The sequence below is a fragment of the Erpetoichthys calabaricus genome, chromosome 10 (assembly GCF_900747795.2).
Source record: "Erpetoichthys calabaricus chromosome 10, fErpCal1.3, whole genome shotgun sequence".
Classification (NCBI taxonomy): domain Eukaryota; kingdom Metazoa; phylum Chordata; class Cladistia; order Polypteriformes; family Polypteridae; genus Erpetoichthys; species Erpetoichthys calabaricus.
In genome coordinates this window covers 4,052,864-4,075,421 of record NC_041403.2, presented here as the reverse complement: position 1 = coordinate 4,075,421, position 22,558 = coordinate 4,052,864, and the positions used below count along the sequence as shown (strand labels likewise).

Here is a 22,558-nt window from a genome sequence, read left to right as displayed (position 1 = left end):
TGGTGCCAAGGCTCCCCACGCTCTGCTGTTTGGATTGCAGTGAGGCGCGTCAATCTGCCGAGGGTGTGCAGCTCATTGACTTCACAAGGAACGCCGAGCCGCCAGATTGGCAGTGCCAGCCAAAAGCACACATGTGCCATTACCACATGCGGGCCGAGGAAGTACAGAGCAGATGGGTGATGAGCTGAAAGGAGCTTTGACAGGAGTGCTTGTTGACTAATGAGGATGCAAGCAGGGGCGGCGTGTGAGCGAGGGGAGAGCTGCTGTCTGACTGCAGGGGTCTCATAGACTTGGCTTCATCCCGATGCTCATGGCTGGGAGTCCAGCAGGGCTAAAGCTGCAGGAAACAGCAGCACAGAAGAATAGGAAGGCCGTATGGCAGTGTGGGCAGGTCAGGACTTACTGAGTCAGACTGCCAGGGTATCCTGGGGATTATGGGATACGATCCCTGCAGGTAAAGAGGTGAGATTAGCCTCCAGAGATGTGGTAGAACCAGGCCCCATGAAATTAAACTACAGGATTATGGGTTCGTATCACTGCAGGTAAAGAGGTGGGATTAGAGACTGATGCGTTTGACAGGATCAGACTCTCCTGGAAGTAAACATGCAGGATTATGGGATCAGTTCACTGCAGGAAAAGCTCAAGGGATACGGATATGTGGCCGGGTCATACATGTAGTCACGGCAGAGACCCTTGTCTTGTCTCATATGATTGGACCCTGCATTGTGTGAATTTGCAGAATGGTGAGATCTAAAAGGGTCATAACACATGGCTGTCTTGGACCTCCCATGAGGAAAGCTGCAGAATACTGAGGCCCGTCAGAAGTGCTGAACGAGGAAACCTCTGGGGACTAAAACTGTAGACGGGATCAGACACTTGGCTTTTAATCTGCAGGATCGTGGAATTGGTGATGGGAGATCTCTGCCCAGTCACAGAGACCGGTGTCAGGGTACCGAGATGTGTCAGGATCAGATGCCAGCGGTTCGAGCTGTGGGTGATGGAGGCATGAAAGTGTAGGAGACTTTGGGTAAGGCTGCATGATACTGTGATGTAGATGTGTGAAATCATCACATTATAGGGGATCAGGGAGTAAAACGGGACATACTATAAGTGAGGGTTATGGGATCAGATCAGTGAGGCGCGACTGCAGGGTTAAACTCCAAATAGTGGAATTTGATAGGATCGGACTTAATGGAGTAAAGAGATACAGAAATCTAACCCAACTGCACTCATTTGGGGAATGTGACAGGATCAGACTCCATGGGGTAAACCTGTAGGAGAGATCTGTCAGGATCAGACTCCAGCAGGCCTCCCAAAGACTAGGCCTCTTTGGATAGAAGTGCTGGATAATATAGTGTAGAAGTCTGAAACGGTCAAGCTTTACAGGATCAGGCTGTGGGCAGTGAAACTGGACATAAGTGAGGATTATGGAATCGGATCGGCGATGCACGACTGCAGGGTTAAATTCCAGTCATTCTGAATAGTGGAATTTGACAGGATCGGACTTAATGGAGTAAAGAGATACAGAATTCTAACCCAACTGCACTCTTTTGAGAAATGTGAGAGGATCAGACTCCTGCAGGGCAGGCTTCCCCACAAGGACTAGGCCTCTTTGGATAGAAGTGCTGGATAATATGGTGTAGAAGTCTGAAATAGTCAGGTTTTACAGGATCAGGTAGTGGGCAGTGAAACTGGACATACAGTGGAGCAAAAAAGTATTTAGTCAGCCACCAATTGTGCAAGTTCTCCCACTTAAAAAGCTGAGAGAGGCCTGTAATTTTCATCATAGGTATACCTCAACTATGAGAGACAAAATGAGAAAAAAAATCCAGAAATCACATTGTCTGATTTTTGAAGAATTTATTTGCAAATTATGGTGGAAAAAAAAAGTATTTGGTCAATAACAAAAGTTCATCTCAATACTTTGTTATATACCCTTTGTTGGCAATGACAGCGGTCAAACGATTTCTGTAAATCTTCACAAGGTTTTCACACACTGTTTCTGGTATTTTGGCCCATTCCTCCATGCAGATCTCCTCTAGAGCAGTGATGTTTTGGGGCTGTCACTGGGCAACACGGACTTTCAACTCCCTCCAAAGATTTTCTATGGGGTTGAGATCTGGAGACTGGCTAGGCCACTGCAGGACCTTGAAATGCTTCTTACGAAGCCACTCCTTTGTTACGCGGGCGGTGTGTTTGGGATCATTGTCATGCTGAAAGACCCAGCCACGTTTCATCTTCAATGCCCTTGCTGATGGAAGGAGGTTTTCACTCCAAATCTGACGATACATGGCCCCATTCATTCTTTCCTTTACACGGATCAGTCGTCCTGGTCCCTTTGCAAAAAAACAGCCCCAAAGCCTGATGTTTCCACCCCCATGCTTTACAGTAGGTATGGTGTTCTTTGGATGCAACTCAGCATTCTTTCTCCTCCAAACACGACGAGTAGAGTTTTTTTCATCTGACCATATGACATTCTCCCAATCCTCTTCTGGATCATCCAAATGCTCTCTAGCAAACTTCAGACGGGCCTGCACATGCACTGGCTTAAGCTGGGGGACACGTCTGGCACTGCAGGATTTGAGTCCCTGGCGGTGTAGTGTGTTACTGATGGTAGCCTTTGTTACTTTGGTCCCAGCTCTCTGCAGGTCATTTGGGATTTTTGCTCACCGTTCTTGTGATCATTTTGACCCCATGGGGTGAGATCTTGCGTGGAGCCCCAGATCGAGGGAGATTATCAGTGGTCTTGTATGTCTTCCATTTTCTAATGATTTCTCCCACAGTTGATTTCTTCACACCAAGCTGCTTACCTATTGCAGATTCAGTCTTCCCAGCCTGGTGCAGGTCTACAATTTTGTTTCTGGTGTCCTTTGACAGCTCTTTGGTCTTGGCCATAGTGGAGTTTGGAGTGTGACTGTTAGAGGTTGTGGACAGGTGTCTTTTATATTGATAACAAGTTCAAACAGGTGCCATTAATACAGGTAACGAGTGGAGGACAGAGGAGCCTCTTACAGAAGAAGTTACAGGTCTGTGAGAGCCAGAAATCTTGCTTGTTTGTAGGTGACCAAATACTTATTTTCCACCATAATTTGCAAATAAATTCTTCAAAAATCAGACAATGTGATTTTCTGGATTTTTTTTCTCATTTTGTCTCTCATAGTTGAGGTATACCTATGATGAAAATTACAGGCCTCTCTCATCTTTTTAAGTGGGAGAACTTGCACAATTGGTGGCTGACTAAATACTTTTTTGCCCCACTGTAAGTGAGGGTTATGGAATCAGATCAGTGAGGCGCGACTGCAGAGTTAAACTCCAAATAGTGGAGTTTGACAGGACCAGGTGTAATGGAGTAAAAAGGTACAGAATTCTAACCCAACTGAACTCATTTGGGAAATGTGAGAGGATCAGACTCCATGGGGTAAACCCGCTGGAGAGATCTGTCAGGATCAGATTCCAGCAAGCCGACCCAAAGACTAGGCCTCTTTGGAAAGAAGTGCTGGATAATATGATGTAGAAGTCTGAAACGGTCAAGCTTTACAGGAGCAGGCTGTGGGCAGTGAAACCGTACGTACAGTAACTGAGGATTATTGAATCTGATCCCAGCATGCTAAGTGCAGGATTAAACTCCAGTCCTTCTGAATGGTGAAATGTGAGCATAAAGTAGCGGGGATACAGAACTGTGATTAGACTGCAGTCGTACCAAATTGCGGAATAGAACACGATCAGGCCCCATTTTGAGACCAGTCCAGTGGGCTATGAAACACACACAGATACACTTCAGGAGACTAAGATCTTTCAGGGTGAGATGCCAGGAGGCAACACTGTAGGAACGGAATCATGCAAGGGTTCAGGCCTCTTTGGGTCGCACAACAAGGTATCATGATGTAGAAATATGGGCTGGTACAGGAGACAGAGCTGGAGGTGGCAGAGTTAAAGATGCTAAGATTTGCATTGGGTGTGACAAGGATGGACAGGATTAGAAATGAGGACATTAGAGGGTCAGCTCAGGTTTAGAGACAAAGTCAGAGAGGCGAGATTGTGCTGGTTTGGACATGTACAGAGGAGAGATGCTGGGTATATTGGGAGAAGGGTGCTAAGAATAGAGCTGCCAGGGAAGAGGAGAAGAGAAAGGCCTAAGAGAAGGTTTATGGATGTGGTGAGAGGGGACATGCAGGTGATGGGTGTAACAGAACAAGATGATGAGGACAAGAAGATATGGAAGAAGATGAGCAGCCAAAAGAAGAAGAAGACATTGTATTCAGAATTCTGTATTCAGACCCCTTTACTTTCTGCCCACTTTATTGTGCTCTAGATTTAATTTAATATGAATACACTGGCCATTGTTGCCCATCAGTCTACACTGAATAATCCATACAGGATCAGCCAAAAGAAGAAGATACAGCGTCAGGCTGTAGGCAGTAAAACTGTATGTACTGTAAGTGAGGATTATGGAATCGGACCCTAGCAAGAAATTAAACTCCAGTCATTCCGATTAGGATTAGATTCCATGTCGTAAATCTGCAGAGATGCAGAATTCTGAATGAACTCCAGTTATGCCAAACTGCGAAATGTGACAGGATCAGACTCCATGGGGTGAACCTGCAGTAAAGATCTGTTAGGAACAGACTCCAGCAGTACAAAGGCTGGGCTTCTTTGCGTAGAGACCATCAGGATGTCGAGGTCTGAAAATGCTCGAGTCATACAGGATCAGGCTACAGGCAGTAACCCTGGGTGCAGGTGAGGTTTTGTGGAATCGCATCCCATCATGCCAAGTGGCAGGATTAAAGTCCAGTTATTTGGAATAGTGACATGTAACAGGATCAGACTCCACCGACCAAAGCCACAGGGATACGGAGCGCTGAATAAAATGTTACCATACCAGATTGGGGAATGTGACAGGATCAGGCTCCACGAGGTTAAACCTGCAGGGGGAAATCTGTTGGAAATCGGGGTGCAGGAAAAGAAACCTGACAAGGATTTAAGCCTGTTTGGGTATTAATGAACTGATTCCATCATCTCAAAGTCTGAAATAGTCAAACTGTACGGGATCAGGCGGCAGACAGTAAAGCTGCATGTAAATGAGGATTAGAGAATCCAGTCTGAGCTTACAAATCCTGTAGGATTAAACTGCAGCCATTCGGAATAGCGATATGTGACAGGATCCGCCTGTACAGAGTAAAGCTGTAGGAGTACAGCATTCGGTTAACGCCGAATTGGGAAACGCCACCAGATCAGGCTTCATGGGAGATCTGCCTAATGGATTGTGAAACAAGCAGCCAAGTGTTAGATACTGAGATCTGGGTTTACGGAAATTTTGCCCCCACTACGTTACGCCTCCATGATATTTCTCCCCCAACCCAGTAACTTCTAATACTCACACCCAGACGTTTTGAGTGTTGGAAGTTTCTAGAAAAAATAAAGTGAATATGTTCTCAGCGTTCAAAACTGACTTTCCTAATTTAAATATTTTTGTAGCAAAATGATAAAAAAAGGGGTGGCATGGTGGCGCAGTGGGTATAGCGCTGCTGCCTTGCAGTTAGGAGACCTGGGTTCGCTTCCCGGGTCCTTCCTGCGTGGAGTTTGCATGTTCTCCCCGTGTCCTCCGGTTTCCTCCCACAGTCCAAAGACATGCAGGTTAGGTGCATTGGCGATCCTAAATTGTCCCTAGTGTGTGTGTGTGTGTGTGTGTGTGTGTGTGTGTGTGTGCCCTGTGGTGGGCTGGCACCCTGCCCAGGGTTTGTTTCCTGCCTTGTGCCCTGTGTTGGCTGGGATTGGCTCCAGCAGACCCCCGTGACCCTGTAGTTAGGATATAGCAGGTTGGATAAATGGATGGATGATAAAAAAGTTAGCAATAGTGCATCACTTAAATGAAACGCTTTGTAAACATACATACATTTTTATTTCAATTAAACGAATCCAAATGATTTTACAAAAATTAATATCACATGCCGGTCCGGAAAAACATACGTGAAATACAATTATGTACTAAATTAATCCATCCATTATCCAACCCGCTATATCCTAACTACAGGGTCACGGGGGTCTGCTGGAGCCAATCCCAGCCAACACCGGGCACAAGGCAGGAAACAAACCCTGGGCAGGGCGCCAGCCCACCGCAGGGCAGTACTAAATTAATTTCTTTGTAATTTACCGGGGGCAAAATATGGGGGGGCAACTCATCCGGATACCCTGAGATGTGCAAGGATGCGATTCCAGAAGGTACACTTGCAGGAAAAGCAGTCACACAAGGATTAGGCCTCTTTGGGTAGAACTATGGGATACCCAGGACTAGAAGTCTGACATGGTCAGTTCATATGAGATCAGGCTGCAGGCCACAAAACCGGATGTAGGTGACGATTATGGACCCAGATCCTGGCACACAGAGCCTTACAGGGTCAATCTGAATACAGAAATGTAACAAGATCATTCTCCATGAGTAAAGCTGCAGGGATATTACGTAAGGGTACATTTCGCACAAACATGAGGAAGTTTTTCTTTACATAAAGAACGACAGACACTTGGAATAAGCGACCCAAGTAGTGTGGTGGACAGTAAGACTTTAGGGACTTTCAAAACTCGGCTTGATAGGACTGGCGAGCTTTGTTGAGCTGAATGGCCTGATCTCGTCCAGATTGTTCTAATGTTCTAATGATATGGAACTCTAGTTAAACTGTAGCCATGCAAAATTGTAAGAATATGACAGGATCAGGCACCAGAGAGAATAGCTGCCATTAACCAAGGTCTAATGGGATGAGATCCGAACCAGTTAGTCCGCGGGATGTGGAGATCTGATAGGATTTGACGCTCGCTTTTCAACACACGTTTTTAACCACCGTAGATACAGGAAGGGATGCAGTTGCAGGATAAAATAATCTGACAGGATCAGACCTGTGGAAGTGAAGCTGTAGGAGACTGAGGTGTAACCGATTTAGGCCCCTCTGAATGTAATCCCAAGGGGCGCAGAGGACTCACAGAACTGGCCACAGGTCAACCTGCACAGGGGAGGCTCAAGTGCGTGAAGTTGCAGACAAGCGGCTTCTGGCAGGATCAGGCACTGGATTTAATCTTGAAGTGTCCCCAAACAGTGAAGGTAAAGCATCAGAATGATGAACTCTGAGCAGATCCACTGCTTGCTTTAATGCCTTTGTGGTTGAATTAGACTCCTGGCGAGGGGCATTTGATAAGAAACCTAGAAGCTAATTGGGTCTGGATGGGCAAGAACTTTGCTGTCCATTTGGGGATAAGATAAGGCTGGAGACAGGGGCCTAGTGGGACCAGAATCCCTTTTGCCAAACTGTAGGATGCTGAAGTCTAAGACCGGGTGAAGAGTTGACAGGATCAGCTGGCATGAGGTGAATGGCAGGATCAGACTTCACCGGTCATAATGGTGACGGAGATGTCTCCAAACCTGAATTCCTAGTCCGGATTCCCCCACTGAATCTGATCCTTGTTTCCCTAGTTTTGATCACAAGGTGGCTGCTCTCCTGCTGCCCGTAACCCCCTTCTGATTTTTAGAGTATCTACACATATCACGCCAACTTCCCAAAATAATCCTGCATTTCCTTATTTTATCCACCGCTTTTCAGGGGGTCCATAGGTCATTACGCTCCTGATCCTGGTTTCCCAGTTTAGACTGTGATTCCCAAACTGTGTAGTACCCGCCTCACCTTCCAGAATAGTCCTTGTCTTCTCAGCCCCCACCCTCAGTTATTCCATGCTTTCCATGAGCCCACTTCTGTTAAACCCCTGGTCCCATTTAGCCCGATTCCTGAATTGTCCATCCATCCATTTTCCAACCCGCTGAATCCGAACACAGGGTCACAGGGGTCTGCTGGAGCCAATCCCAGCCAACACAGGGCACAAGGCAGGAAACAATCCTGGGCAGGGTGCCAACCCACCGCAGGACTCCTGAATTGTCTATGTGCCAACTACGTTCTACAAATGTCATTACACCCCAATGCCAAGTCTTATATTGTCTCCCAGTCCCAGTACTGCTAGTTTTTTTTCCCAGCATGCCCTACCAGCTACCCCTCTTCCTGGTCCAGCAGTTAACGCCCATTGTATCCTTAAGTCACCTGACCTCACAGATCAAGCATGAGTCTGCAGCTGTCAATGCGCTTTCCGGTGTGCCCCTTCATTGCCCAGCTACCCCAAAGATCTCATCACCTAAATAAAACCAAAGTGATGGTCAAGGGGGTCTCACCCATCGTCCTTAGTGGCTGCTCGATGACACCTTTCTCGTCTCCCCCTTGATATTTTTTGGTGCATAGTCTTCGTCCTTCTTTACTGGCAGCACCCTGAGAAACTCCCTGGAGTTGCCCACCTTGGTGGTCCTCCCTGAGCCAGGCATTAGTGTTTTACTCTTTAGGTGTGTCCTCTTCCCTGGGATGGTGCCAATGCTCCCCACGCTCTGCTGTTTGGATTGCAGTGAGGTGCGTCAATCGTGAATGGCAGGATCAGACGTCACCGGTCATAATGGTGACGGAGACCAAATTTTGGAGGGCAAAGGCTGCAAGAATCCGATTCCTGTGGAGTAACCAGCAGCCTTAGAAAGGCTGAAACTCTGGGATGAGATCCCCACATTTAGAACTGCAGGATCCCGAGGTCATCACGACAGTGTGGTCAGAATGGAGCGCCATTACTGTCATTGAAGCCCGACATCTGGTGTCCAACTGTGCAGACCGTACAAATGAGTGATGATCTTAATGGACTCCCCTTGTCCATTTCTTGTGCCCACCTGCAGGTTCTTCAACATCAGCACGCAGTTCATGAAATTTCATATATTGCCAAGGACATCACGGACCACAGAGCCTTCGGCTACGTGTGTGGGAAGGAGGGGAACCATCGATTTGTGGCCATCAAGACGGCTCAGTCTGTAAGTATGTGCATGTGAGACCCCCCATCCATCTCATTGTAGACACCTTCACTGTGGGGCGCCTCCCCAGCCTCTCACCCAACTTGTTTGGTAATTCGGTTCTTTAAGTCTGTGCTTTAGTTGGACACACAGCTTTCCTGTGACCCTGATATTGGTGGTCTGAATGACATGTCATGAGGAGACAGAAGCCCCTTCACTTTTTAAAAGGTACTGCATGAGTGTCTCCTGTGGCATTGCAGAGCAGCTCTAGAGAACCACCTACTGAGCCCCATGGGCAACAACTACAAGACCAGGGGCACTGCTGATGTTCCTCATTGTTGTGATAGCCTATGTATGGTGTAGTGAAGGGGTGGAGCCACTAGGGGGAAGTACCTCAATGGCTAATCTCACCTCCCAGTTCTGGATTTGTGGCAGTCAAGACGGACCGGTCTGTAAATTTTGGTAGCTGTGACCCCCAGCTGACGTTTAATGATGTGTTGCATAGGCAGAGGACCCCCCTTTGTAATCCTGGCTCAGCACAGCTCTCTCATCGTTATGCTCGTCATGCCCTCTCCCTTTAAGTGTGGTCCTGTATGATGCCCACTTAGAGAACCCTAGAGAACAGGAAGCTTAAGCCTAAGTGGGAGCCTGTGGTCACCAGTTGCAACAACAGGGGGCACCACTGTTTTTTTTATCATTGCTCTAACACAGACTGTATATGGAACCACTAGAGGGCAGTGCCACAGAATCTCAATTCTGAAGGTCTCACTGTTGATTTATGATTTTTGGCAAACAAGATGGCCCAGTCTGTAAATATTGGCAGCAAAGAGCTCTTTTGTGTCGTGCCCTCCCAGGTGAGGTGAATGCTCCTGAAACTGAAAGCTTTTCTTCTTGTTTTGCCCGTACAGGCTGAGCCAGTCATCCTTGACCTACGGGACCTCTTCCAGCTCATCTTTGAACTGAAACAACGAGAGGAGTTGGAAAAGAAAGCGCAGAAGGACAAGCAGTGTGAGCAGGCGGTATACCAGGTAATGGCTTTGCCCCATCACCCACCCTTCCCTGTGCCCATGGCACTAGTTTGTTCTTCCCCCTTTTTGTGATCTCTGCCCTTCCAAGGGGACTAAGGCACCTCATCAGGTAACCCTAACCCTGGTGGGTGACCTAAAGCTAAAAAAGGAGTTGCCATCTGGATGGAAGAGTGAGCTGGTATCGGGCAGAAGACTTGTGCCCACTTCTCTGCCTTTTACATTGAAAACTGAACTTGGGTTGTACCTGGGGGTGCCACAACAGGACCCCCAGAGCCCACCTGAGCTCTCTGTAATTTCTCCACCTGCCACTGGACACTCCTTCTCACTCATGAATGTTAAGTGTCCTGTGCACAGTGCATTCTGGGAAGTGTGGGGACACAGCTTTGCCTCCTGCCCTCCCTTCTGATTGGTGCCCTTGGGCTGTGTTCTGATTGGCGGGCTGGGAGGGCGAGGCCTTTGGGTGTCTCCTTCTGATCTTCTGTTCTTTCAATGTCTGCTCCTCTGCTTTATAATTTCTCTTTCTCTCGCAAAGACGATTCTGGAGGAGGACGTGGAGGACCCCGTCTACCAGGTATAGTAGCCCCCCCTCGCCCGCTCTCACTCATAACAGGCATGTAATCTCATGATGTCGCCACGCCGCTCATGTTTCTCTTGTCTTTAATTAAATTAACCGCATTACATGCCGCCGCTGTCTCTTCAGTGCGCGGCCACTCCAGTCACCTCTTTTCAAATCTCATCCTCCATTTGCCCGAGGACATAGTTGGAGGGAGCGTGGCACTGCCAGCTTGTGCTTATAGTGAGATAGAGGGTGGGATTCTTGAGCACCAGCCTTTATCGGCATGAGGAGTGGGCATGCCAAATGTCACCAACCTTATGGAGTCCTCTACTGAGGAGGTGGCAGTGCCCTTGGCTCTGCTTGCCTTTTCAACAGACCATGCCAATTTCTTCTGCTGTCCACCAGGCATCCATGTTGACACCCTTGTTAACTTTTCACTCCACTGCAGCCCACCTGGGGTTCATTCAGCAGAGGTCAACACACACTACCCTCCAGATGGTCATTCAGTACAGAGGTTTCCCCAGCTGGTCATATCTTCCAGAATGCTGTCCAACAGGAGGCCATTTTCTGCCAGGCCTAGGTGCCCGACTGCCTCAAGCAGTAGCACTGGAACTTCTCCACACCGATTGACCTTTAAAATGTCCTGCACGGACTTGATACCCCTAGTCATGCCATGCTAAAGCTGCCTGACCATCACTGTCATTCTCCAGGTGGGCATGTTGTGCAGAACATAGCTGGCATCCAATTCTGTTTTTCAGATCTTAACTGTTCACCTGTTGGCCATGTTGTAGACCCTGGTCATGATCAGCAGAATTTTAATGGCTTTCAGCGCTGCCCACCAGCTGGGCCCGTTCGGCAGATGTTAGCTGCTATTTACATTCGTCCACACGAGGTGGTCCTGTTCTTCAGATGAAAGCTGGCATTGCTGTCCACTGGCCATTCGTTTTGTAAATGCAAACCCCCTTTTTTTGCTGTGCAATAGCTGGTCATTTTCTGCAGATGTTAGCTGGCACCCCATGCTGCTCACCAGCTAGTCCAGTCATGTAATAGTTAAGTGATTTCTAATGCTGTCCACCAAGTGGGCATTCTCTGCAGATGTTAGATGGTCTCCACTGCTGCCCTCCAGCCGGTCAAATTCTGCAGATGTTAGCTGGCACCCCATGCTGTTCACCAGCTAGTCCAGCCATGTAATAGTTAACCGACTTCTGTTGATGCCCACCAAGTGGGCATTCTCTGCAGATGTTAGCTGGCATCCACTACTGATCACCAGCTCGCCACACTGTATAAGAGATACTGGTATCTTTGCATTTCCTCGGGTGGTCCTGTTCTGCAGCATTTAAGTGGCATTCAGTGGTACCCGCCAGCTGGTTACGTTTTCCAGACAGCAGCTTGCATTGCTATCCACTGGAGACCATGCTCGCCCCTCTCTGCTGTCCAACAGCTGATCACGATCTCCAAATCTTAGCTGGCATTACTGTATGGCCATGTTATACATGATAGCATCTCTTTGCTGCCCACCAACTAGTCAGATTTTAGATGGCATCTCCTACTTTTCACTAGCAGGTCACATCATCTAGAAGTTAACTGTCCTCTAGTACTGCCTATCATGTGGCTGTGTCCTCCATAATTGGCTTTGCTGTCCAGCTGCAGGTCATTTTGTACGTGGTCATCATCAGGTGGCCATGTTCTGCAGACTTTAAGTGACATTCAGTGGTGCCCAACAGCTGGTCACGTTCTGCAGATGGTAGCTGGCATGCACATTTCTCCCCAAGAGGTAGCCACATTCTTCAAACATTAACTTGGCATCGCTGTCCACTAACTGATCATTTTGCGTCAGAGAGACTGGCCACGTCCTGCAAGTGTCAGCTGGCATCAGTGCCACCGGCTAGTGTTGTGGCACATGTTAATTCCTTTTTGCTCCTCCACCTGCTGGTCATGTTCTGCAGATGTTAGCTGGTGCTCACCTTTGTCTTCACAAGGCCAGCCATGTTCTGTAAATGTTCACTGGCCTTGTTGTCCATTGGCCGGTCATGTTGTTCACATGTTACCTGGCATTATTGTACATGCTATCCCCCCTCTCTGCTGTCCACCAGCAGAACTGAAATGGCCTGTGCCCCTGCCCACCTGCCTGTTACGTCTTGCAGATGTTAGCTGGCGCCCCCATCTACTCACCTACCTCATTAGACTGGTCATTCCCTGCTGCTCCAAGTTCATGTCCTACATAACTCAACTGGCATTGCTGCCCACCAGCTGGTCATGTTGCACACGCTTGCCTCCCCTGCTGTCCTTGTGCCGAATCTCCTGTGCACAAGTTCAATAGTCCTCTTCGCTGCTCTCCTCCATGCTGTGCAGATTTTAGCTGTCATCCGCCACTGTCCACCAGCTGTCCATACCATATAGGAGTTAAGTGGCCTCTAAAGCGACCCACCAGGTGGTCATTTCCTGCAGACTTTAGCTGTACACCAGAAAGTGGCTGGCATCGGCCTCAGTGCCATCCAGCAGGTGACCTCGTGGATAAAGGAACAGATAAAGGGGCCGATGAGCCTGTCTGCAGTGGAGGCTGACCGCCTGGTCGGAGGGGCCGGCATCTCAGCAACTAAAGCAAACCATGAAATGCCTCGTTCCTCGGGACTGCTGCTCTGTCCATCTTGTCTGACCAACTCTTTGTCCTCTCCTGCTCTTTTTCTCTGCTCCCTCTGCGCCGCTGGCCCTCTAGTACATTGTATTTGAGGCGGGACATGAGCCGATGCGTGAGCCTGAGACAGAAGAGAACATTTATCAGGTACCCACCGTATTTTGAACCCAGGATGCCCCCCCGGGCGGCTCTCGGGCCGAGTGCTGCTGCTGCGGCAGTGATGGCATCGGCTTCCCTGCCCGAGTAGCACTGCCCCCTGTGGGCCGTCCGGGATACCAGTCCCTTTTGGTATCCCTGAGGTGAATGATATAATATGGGCTCTCCAGTAGGGGGCGCCCTTGTGACGCATTGAATGACTCATCTCTCTATTATTTATTTATTTATTTATTTTTGGCTCTGCGACTGCCAATCCAGGTCCCGACCAGCCAGCAGAAGGAGGGCGTCTATGATGTTCCCAAAAGGCAACCAGTGAGTGTAGGTGCTGTTGTTTTGTTGCTTGGTGGCAGTGGCAAACCTCTCAGGTGCCCCTGTGCTGCGTCCCGAGGTCAGCCAGCCAATAGCAGACTGCTGCGGTGGGTGGGGCATGGGCGAGGCGGGGCGGGGTGAAGTGGAGGCGGAGTCACAGCATGCTCATGGCTGCTCTGGGCATTGAGAGGTTTGCTTTGTGTTACCTGAGATTGTTGTAGCTGTGTGTGCCCACCAACGGTCATCACCTGCATCTGTAAGTGGGCTTCACCCATCTGGGCTTCCACTCTGCCGACTCCTGCCTTCTCCAAAGCCCACCAACAGAAGGAGGTGAGTGTCACAATGCCCTAGAAATGTAACATTGTATCTGTGCACGTGTGTGTGTGTTGGCATGTTGGCACATTCATACAGATCACAAACCCACACTATAAATCCTCTATATATTATACAATAAAATGTGTGTGTGTGTAAGTAAAGTATATTTTATTTTATATATACATGTATATATAAATATAAACCTCACACTGTTCAGCGTGGTGCTGAGGTGTCGCCCACTGCACTCAGATCCCAATCCAGGTGGTTCGTCATGTGGTGGGTGCACATGCTCCTAACTTCCTCCTCTTCCTTATATATGTAGCCCCCTGGTTCTGAGGGTCACAAACACCTCTGCTGCACCTCAGCTCACTCCCCTTTTATAGAGACCTGCCCCTGTATGCCCCCCTCCACCCCAATGAATGAGATATGTGACCCTTTAAATGTCTGATCCCCCTCGCTGACACTTGTATAGCATTGCTCATAAATGGTGCCTAGGAGCCCTGTGGTATCACTTAGCCTGACATGTTTACGGCGTGAGGACAAAGGGACAGCATGCGCACGGCACATGGACAATTTACCAGATCCAGGAATGCTTACCAACATGCCAACTTGCCACTTTTTGTATAAGAGATGTTACATAAAAATGCCCGTCTGAGACTGGTATGTGAGGGGAGTGCTGTTTTAGATGAAACAAGCCTGGCAGAAACTTTAAAGTTCAGCTGGTCTCTCAGATGCTCAGGTACATCCCCATCTGAAATGAGGGGGTGATGTGTGCTCAGAGAGATGTGGGCATTACTGTTTTTAATGGGCTGCCTCTGTATTGTGCCATCAGGTTGTCACCCCTTGAGTGCCCAAGCAGGGTGCTGGGGCTATCACTAAGTGCTGTCATGTACGGGGCACTACCCGTGGTATGGGATGTGATGACAATGTGCATGTGGTGCCCCCTTGTGGCAGGTAAATGGTTATTGTTGGTGGTGAGGTGCAGAATGTGGCTGTGATTGATTTCTTTCTTTGTTTGCCAATCTTTCTGCTGTTCCTTATGTCAGGCGGGTGTTCTCGACTGGCATAGCTGTGACGCCAGTTTCCTCTAGTCGCTCGTCAGAATTGCTCGCCAGGTGGCTCATCTGCGTAATTCATACAAATTACTTTTTGTAATGGGTGTGCTGCCGAGCTCCCGGAAAGGAAAACTGTAGCTCCAGTGCTTTATGAGATGCCACCCATGGTGTGTCTAGGTGTGTGTGGGGGTGGGGGGGGGTTACACAGACTGCATGGCACCTCAGGATTTGAAAGGTCTCAGTATTCAGTGCAGAAGTTGCGTGGGCTGCTTTTGTGGTGCCCATCGTCATATCTCAAGGGTGGCAGGGGCAAAAAATAATAAATAATCCTAAAAAATAAGGGGCACCTCACCAGCTTCGATGATCTCCAGTGCCCCTCCAGTTTTTTTTTTGATCCAGGACCCAGGTCAGAGAGTGGTCTCAGTTTCAGGTCCTTACGATCAATCACGTTATCGGTCATCATTGTGCTGTATATAGCGCCTTAGAATGAGCCCCTCAGAGTGATTTACGTGGGATTAAAGGACATTCGAATGAAAGGCACTATATATTTCAATTCATAATGTGTAACACCTTTAATCGTGAGCTGCCTAACTACACACACAATACTGATGGGTCCCCTAAACTGAATAAGCAGGTCACCAAATAAAGAAAATAAAAGGATGGATGGATGGAACGACTCAAGTAGGGCGCTGGGAGGACCTACAGCGAATACGGAGCTCTGCGTCCATTTTAACTAAAGCTGGATATGAGAAACTGGAGCCCGGTGGTTTACTTCAATGGCTGATTGTGTTATGTAGCGCCTTACACCCTCACAGTTGAAAGAAATGGCAGAACAAAGCAAATGCACAGTGCCGAAGGAAGGGTGCCATGTGAGATAGTTCATCAGTCAGTCCTCACCGCATATAGCGCCTTTCACAGTGTGCACTATCATGAAGAGAATGCTGTACAAAACAAAACTCCCATAAAGATGAACACTGTGTGACAGAAGTGGCACCACATCAGTTCATTTTCCAGTCAGTCCTCACCGCTTATAGCGCCTTTCACAGTGTACACCATCATGAGGAGAAAGCAATAAAAAGCAAATCAGAAAAGAGCAAAAGCAAGGAAAGGTGCCCCGTTAATTCTTCAGTCAGTCTTCACTGTATATAGCGCCTTTCATAATGGTCAGCATCGGAAAGCAAGCCCACAAAATAACCTGAATGGATAAGCAGATTATAAAATGGTTTGAGAGATGGACTGAAGAACGTTGACCAATTCAGGCGGTACAGCGAGGGGGGCCGTCAGCAGTCATCCACCCATCCATTTTCCGAAGCAGAGATGGACCCTCATCATTCCATTCAGTTCATACTTGCACTGTATGGCAAAACCTTGGTGAAATGAAAGGCACTATATGACTTAATTCATCAGTCATTCTTAATTACGTATATAAAATGCCCCTCATGCCAAAGAAAATCACGAGCTTCTTTAACAAACTAAAGTAAAAAAAGGCATTGCGGTAAACGGGAATGATTCGCTCGTGATATAATTCCAGGGGTGCGGTGAAAGGCGCTATACACATTCCGGTGTCTTCATCATCACCATGAGGCGCATTAAAAACAATGAAATGCAATCCATCACAAAAATCACGTTTTTACAGGTTAAATGGTGAAGAAGAACATGCCAGTACGTGCAGCTTTATTTTATATATCGCCTTTCACCATGAAATTCTTCTTAAAATGGCAACTAAGAACAGAATTGAACGTCAGAAAGCCGCGGGATTATTCAAAGATTGGCTCATTGCTGCCCTCTAGTGTTCATTCTTCTAAAGGCCTCTTAGAAACTTCTGGATTTTCATTGGCGCCCCCTGCTGGCTCTGACCATTAGGCACGATGCCTCCTATTTAATTGCCTGCAGTACTTCTGCTCTTCCAGACCCCATCCCCCACGCCCTTACTTTGTGTCTCGTGTGACGGGAAGGTGCCATGTTGGGGTCTTAAGGTATCATTTTAATGTGTGTGTGACAATGATGACCCTATTATATTAATCTGCTGCTCCTTCCTCAAGTGAACTCTCCCCTCTCAGGTTGATAAATGTACCACACCCTTCGCTACTTTGGAGAAGGCAGGTTGGCACGACTGGTCGGCAGTGCCAGGTGATCCCAGTGTTGCCGGACTTTGCTGACCACAGGCTCGATATCTCTCTGGACGTCGTAGTGCATTGTTGACACCTTTTTCATGTTTCCTTTGCTGCCTTTATCAGGGGACGGTGGTCTTGCCTTCTGGCTGCTTGCTGATTGATTTTTTGGGGGCTTCAGCTTCTTGTGTCATTTGCCTTCATGCTTTCTTCCATTGATATTCTGTCATCTCCCACCATCTGTGAATACATTGGACGGGAATGGAAATGCAGATCTGCCAGGAGGGGGTTAGGGGGCCGCTATCCTCATGGGTGGCATTGAGCTGTGGTGGGATTGCCCTCACTCCATTTGTTTAGTTCTGCTGACCATCATGATTTCCCATTCCACCATTGCCTCCCACAGCCCCCCCTTGGAGTAAAACTCACTAGCACTCTATAGACTCCGCCTGCGGGATGAAGCAGGTCTGGATTTCTGCCCGTACCTCCGTTCAGTTTGCATGCCCCTTCTCACCCTCCATGCCATCCACTGAGGTTCACTTTGCCATTGCAGTATGGGCAGCTGCTGCTGGAGATTGATGAGGACATCCCCCGGCTTGAACAGGTAAGGAGACGCAGCGGTGGTGCCCAACTTCCTTCGAGTGTGGAAGCTTGAAGGCTCGAGTTGCCCAGCACCCCCCACTGGCAGTGAGGTGCAAAGATCCCAGCCTGGCAGCTCTGGAGATGCAGCTCGTTAAGCTAATTATGTAGAGCTGTGCCAACGATGACAGGTGAACTTTGCGGAAGCCAGGCTGTTTAAAAGCTGACAGCACAGATTAGTCACGCTTTTTAATTATTTATTACTGCTGTTTACCAGCGCCTGCGTGCCATAAGCATGATGCCCGCTGTTAGGTTTCTTTTAACTCAGTGTCCCCCTCTGCTACATGGCAGCAGGTAAGTGACCACCCATTCATGCCACATCTCATCATCACATTGTTATCAAACAGTCTTGACCTGGGCATCCAGAAAGGAATTTCACTTCCAGATGGAAGCCAGGAAAGGTGCCAGTTGTGCCAATTTTTTTGGAACCTCCTCAAACTTAACAGCCTTTTTTTTTTTTTTGCATTTTGCAGAACATCAGCCAGCTAGAAATCTTTGGGGACATGTCAACTCCTCCAGATATCACGTCACCGTCGGTAAGTATCGGTGCCAACCTGACACCAGCAGGGGGCACTACTTTGTAATCTGTGGCTTACTGACTCCTATTAAAAGAGTGAAGTTGATAAATGCCTCAAGAAAACAAGTGAGTGTCCCCACAGTGCCACCAGTTGTGCATTTAAAAAATACCAGGGGGTCACCGATGGATGCCATCAAGGTAGGGAAAAAAAGGCAGAATATGAAAATTTCATCAAAGTGAGTCATAGTTTTGTAAAACAGAGAGCACCGTACAGAACTACTAATATATTTTATAGAGGAGGGATGAGCACAGGGACAGACCAAAGCCTGCTTTACATCATAAGGTGCCAATTGAGGCCTCTAGCCCTACCACATTGGCTCCAAGTAATGGACTTGGTCTGCCCTCATTGCCTTGGCACTTCTTCATCAGTCATCCTCTGTTGGCATCTGTGACCCTTCTGCTGCTTCGCTGAGGACACCCCGACTTGCTATACAGTGCTGCCCTCTAGTGGCTGCAGCTGCTACCCTAACACTTTTTATCAGAATCCCACCCCCTGCTCACTCCACTGAAGTGCCTCACCCAGATTTATCCCTATTGTGCCCCATTAGAGTGTACATATGCCATCTGCTCCTGCATTAAACTCCTGACCAGTTTCCTTAGTCCAGTATTCCCAGTGCCGTTCTTCCTTAATTCATCAAATGGCACCCAACGGCCTACCAGTTTTAAGGTTAGGGTTAATTCATTTACTGTGGGCTTGCTATGTTTAAACATGGCCACCATCACTCGTTATTCCTGCTTTATGCCCATTTGATTCCCACTCTTCCTTGGTTGTGCCCTAAAACATTTTAAGTGCCGCCACTGTCCAATGTGCTAGAGGCAAATACCTGGCAGGCCACTGGACTTGACTGTCCATCAGAAGGTCCAGTGAGTTTTGGCAATGATGCCACCTGCCCCCTTGTTGCTTTAGTGCCAGGGATGCTTGCTTCTTTTTTTAATCTTAACCCCAAATGATGATGTAAAAAGTGAAGCTGATGGGAGAACACCCTGATTGGGGGGTGTGGGGGGTTAATTTCTACCTGGAACATATGACCCCCTGGAGTGATTGCTCAGCATTGCCGCCTAGTGGCCAAAGGAGAGAATTGTTTTAACATTGCCTGTAGCTGTTTATTCGCCAGTTGGTTTTGGTCATGGGTGTGATTGGCATTCGACCCCAAAGTGCCCTACTTGCCCCCCTAACACGTTTTTCCTAACCCAAATGTCTTTCTCTCTTTTCTCTGCAGACTCCAGCTTCTCCAGCCAACTCCCTTGAACCAGGCACGTCCCACCAGCCCCCTATGGAAATGTTTGGGCCATTCAGCCCTACCGCTGTACCCTCAGGTAATGACGTTCTGCCACTGCAGTGACTTGTCATTCTATGGCACAGATACTAGATTAAGGCACAGTGCCACCGTTTTCCTCTTTTGCACTCAGTTTCAGTTGCTCTTTGTTTTCTGGCCCCCGCACCTCATTTTGGTTGGAATGCTGCCCAGCACCCCCTAAAAGTGGCAATGAGCTCTGCACTTCTCCCTCCTGTTTCTCTGTTACTAACAGAGCATCTCCTGAGACAATCCTTTGTCTAGGCAGGTGCTCTGAGTTGATGCCCACTGCATGCCAGGCTCTTTCAACTGCCATGTATTTACAAAATGCCAGGCTGTGTTTATCAGTGACCACCCCAGGGGCTGCATGCTGCACCCACCTCAGACTGGCATTGGGACGGTGTATGAGGCCCAGTACCTGTACTGGATTTTAAATAAGATGGCCGTAGCTTCCATGAGAAGTGGAAGCTGTATAAAAACCAGTGTGCCAGAGCCTGGTGTGCCCAGTTAGGTAGAGTGGGCACAGAGTCTCCATGGACAGGTGTGACAGCATGTGAATAAGTGCCTGGAGTTTACTTTGGTGGGGCACAAATGCAGGGCCAGCCTATGGAATGTATCTTTGCTGTGGCTGACAAGCATGCCATGCATTTTAGGATGGCACTAAATTGTGATAAGAATAACAAAGAGATGTTGAAGGAGACCTGGGGGCACAGGGTTATGAGGTCAGATGTGCCAACACCCAAAAGAAGAAGTGCAGATGGATTTACGAACCACTGCTGTATTGACACTGACATCTAAAGAGGGGATCAGCGCCCCCTACAGACTGGAGCCCTTAACTCTGATGCCAGGTGATTACCTAGCATGACAGCTGGCCCCCGTAGGCAGCACCACAAGAGTTTGGAATTGTTGGATTTTTTTTTTCATCAGGTCACTTCTTAGAGGAATTTACTTAAAACTGGCATCTCAGACAGCACCAACTGGCTGCCATCCCTGAGACCCCTTGTCTAAGTGCCCGCTCTTCTGTTTTTATTTAATGGCTTTTTGGAGAGCGGCCAGTCTGGAAGTGGAGAGCACGGAGGAGGAGGCACCATGGTGCGAAGGGGCTGGACATAGGTGGTACCCTAGTAGGAGCTGGCACCTCCTAGCAGTTTTTAGAGTCTTGGCCATGGCCTAAGACTCACTGAGCATGTACCCCATTAGCACATGAACAGGTTTGTGATGCCCACCTTTTGACTTGACAGTGGGTAACTCATGCTCTCTTCCAAAATGTGTCCTCCCGCACCAAGTCTGAACTCATTCTGCTTGTGCCACTTCCAGGCATCTGGTCAATGGTCTATCCAAAGCAGAGCACTGTCTTCAATAAGTGGTCAGCAGTGGTCCGACCAGCACTAGTCTGTGTGGGTGGTTAGCAGGGGCTCCTAAGTCTGGTCTTTGGCCAAGAAAGGCAGCAGGTCTTATAGCTAATCTGGTGTCTGACAAGCAGGTGACACATTTCAAGTTCGGGTCTCTTGTCACGTGTCCACAGTCTCATGTTATTCTTATCTGCATGCCCCCCACTAGTGACCATGACACAATACAAAAAAAATTTTGGAATATGATATAGGATGACAGAGAAAAGAAACAAACATAAAGTCCACTCAGGCAGTGGTCAGTAACTGTGGGTAAAAAGTGCCCTTGAATCTGGGGTCCTCAAGGTGGCTTACAGGGTGGCCGAGGCAGAGGTTGGTGTCCTGTGCCCAGCAGAAGGCCGTAGGTCTTGTAGGCTTTAAGCACAGCTTCCTGGGACTGGGCAGTAGTAGTCACCTGTTCTTGACTCTGACCAGCAGATGGCACTGATGCCCATGTTTGTAATGTTTTCTATTTCTGCCCACTAGATGGCACTGATTCTTCTGAGTGTTCAGCTGTAGGTTGTGTTTGACATATTTAGTCAACAGAACGGTGGCTGCAGTAGGTGGTCAGCAGTGGCTAATGGTTCCCATGGGTGGTGAGTGGTGACCTCTGGCTTTTATTCCTCATTATCAGAAGGTCCTTTTTCTATCCAGTAGACAATAGTAGTACCTGTACACGGTCAGTAATTCCCATAGTTCCTTGTGTCTGGTCAGTGGTGGCACTGGTTCTTGTGTCCAGCCAGCAGGGGACACTAATGCATGTGGCTGAGGATCAGCAGGTACTTTTCCTGTGACATCTTTGAGGTTGATTTCTAATGGGAGTCATTCAGACCGGGCAGAAGCGGGCGCTGGTCATTGCTTCTTGTGTCTGACTATCTGGGAGGTGGGGGGCACTAATTCGTAGACTCGACCATCAAAGGGGGCAGCGTTTGACGTCTCTAACTAAAAGAGCATTGGAAGCTCTATGTGGCCAGCAGTGCCTACTGGTTGCCATGCATGGTGAGTGGTGATCTCCGATTTCACATGTCGCCAGTCAGCAGCAGTTCTTATACTTGGTCAGAAATTTCCACAGTACATTGAATCTCGGCAGATGTGGGCACCGGTTCTTGTGCCGAGCCACCAGAGGACACCAACCTGGGTGTCTGATGATCATCAGGTTACTTGCATTGTAACCCTATGCCTGGTCGCCAGGTGGTACTGCTTTCCTTCTTTGGCCAGTAAAGGGTGCTGGCATCTAGTGAGAGTCACCAGTAAGTTCTCATGTTTGAGTCTGGGCAGAAGTGGGCACTGGGTACTGGTTCTTGTACTTTTAATAGTGGAGATGGGATTGGGGGGGTGTCACTTATTTATACGCTCAACCAGCAGTAGGTGGTGGTTGACCTGTCTAGCCAACAGAACAATGGATGCTGTAGGTGGGCAGTAGTGCCTACTGGTGAGTGGTCACCTCTGGTTTTAATGTCCAATCACCAGAGGATTCTGTATGTGTCCAGATGACAGTAGAGCTTCCTGTACATGGTCAACAATTCCAACTTACCTATATTGGCCAGTAGTGGACACTGGTCTCATGTCCAGTTAGTAGGGGGCTCTACAGTGTGTCTAATTGTCATTGGGTTTTTGCCCTGTGACTCTAGACCTGGTAACCA

At 48.3% G+C, this 22,558-nt stretch overlaps 1 protein-coding gene across 1 annotated transcript in view; it reads left to right on the top strand.

The window, feature by feature from the left end:
• Window positions 1-22,558, top strand: part of dab1a (DAB adaptor protein 1a) — a 280,483-nt gene that overhangs the window by 237,122 nt on the left and 20,803 nt on the right. The window contains exons 6-12 of the mRNA XM_051932968.1: window positions 8,744-8,875; window positions 9,763-9,882; window positions 10,415-10,453; window positions 13,155-13,220; window positions 13,488-13,547; window positions 18,129-18,191; window positions 19,453-19,549. Coding sequence (XP_051788928.1) covers window positions 8,744-8,875; window positions 9,763-9,882; window positions 10,415-10,453; window positions 13,155-13,220; window positions 13,488-13,547; window positions 18,129-18,191; window positions 19,453-19,549 — 577 coding nt within the window. The remainder of the gene's footprint in view (window positions 1-8,743; window positions 8,876-9,762; window positions 9,883-10,414; window positions 10,454-13,154; window positions 13,221-13,487; window positions 13,548-18,128; window positions 18,192-19,452; window positions 19,550-22,558) is intronic.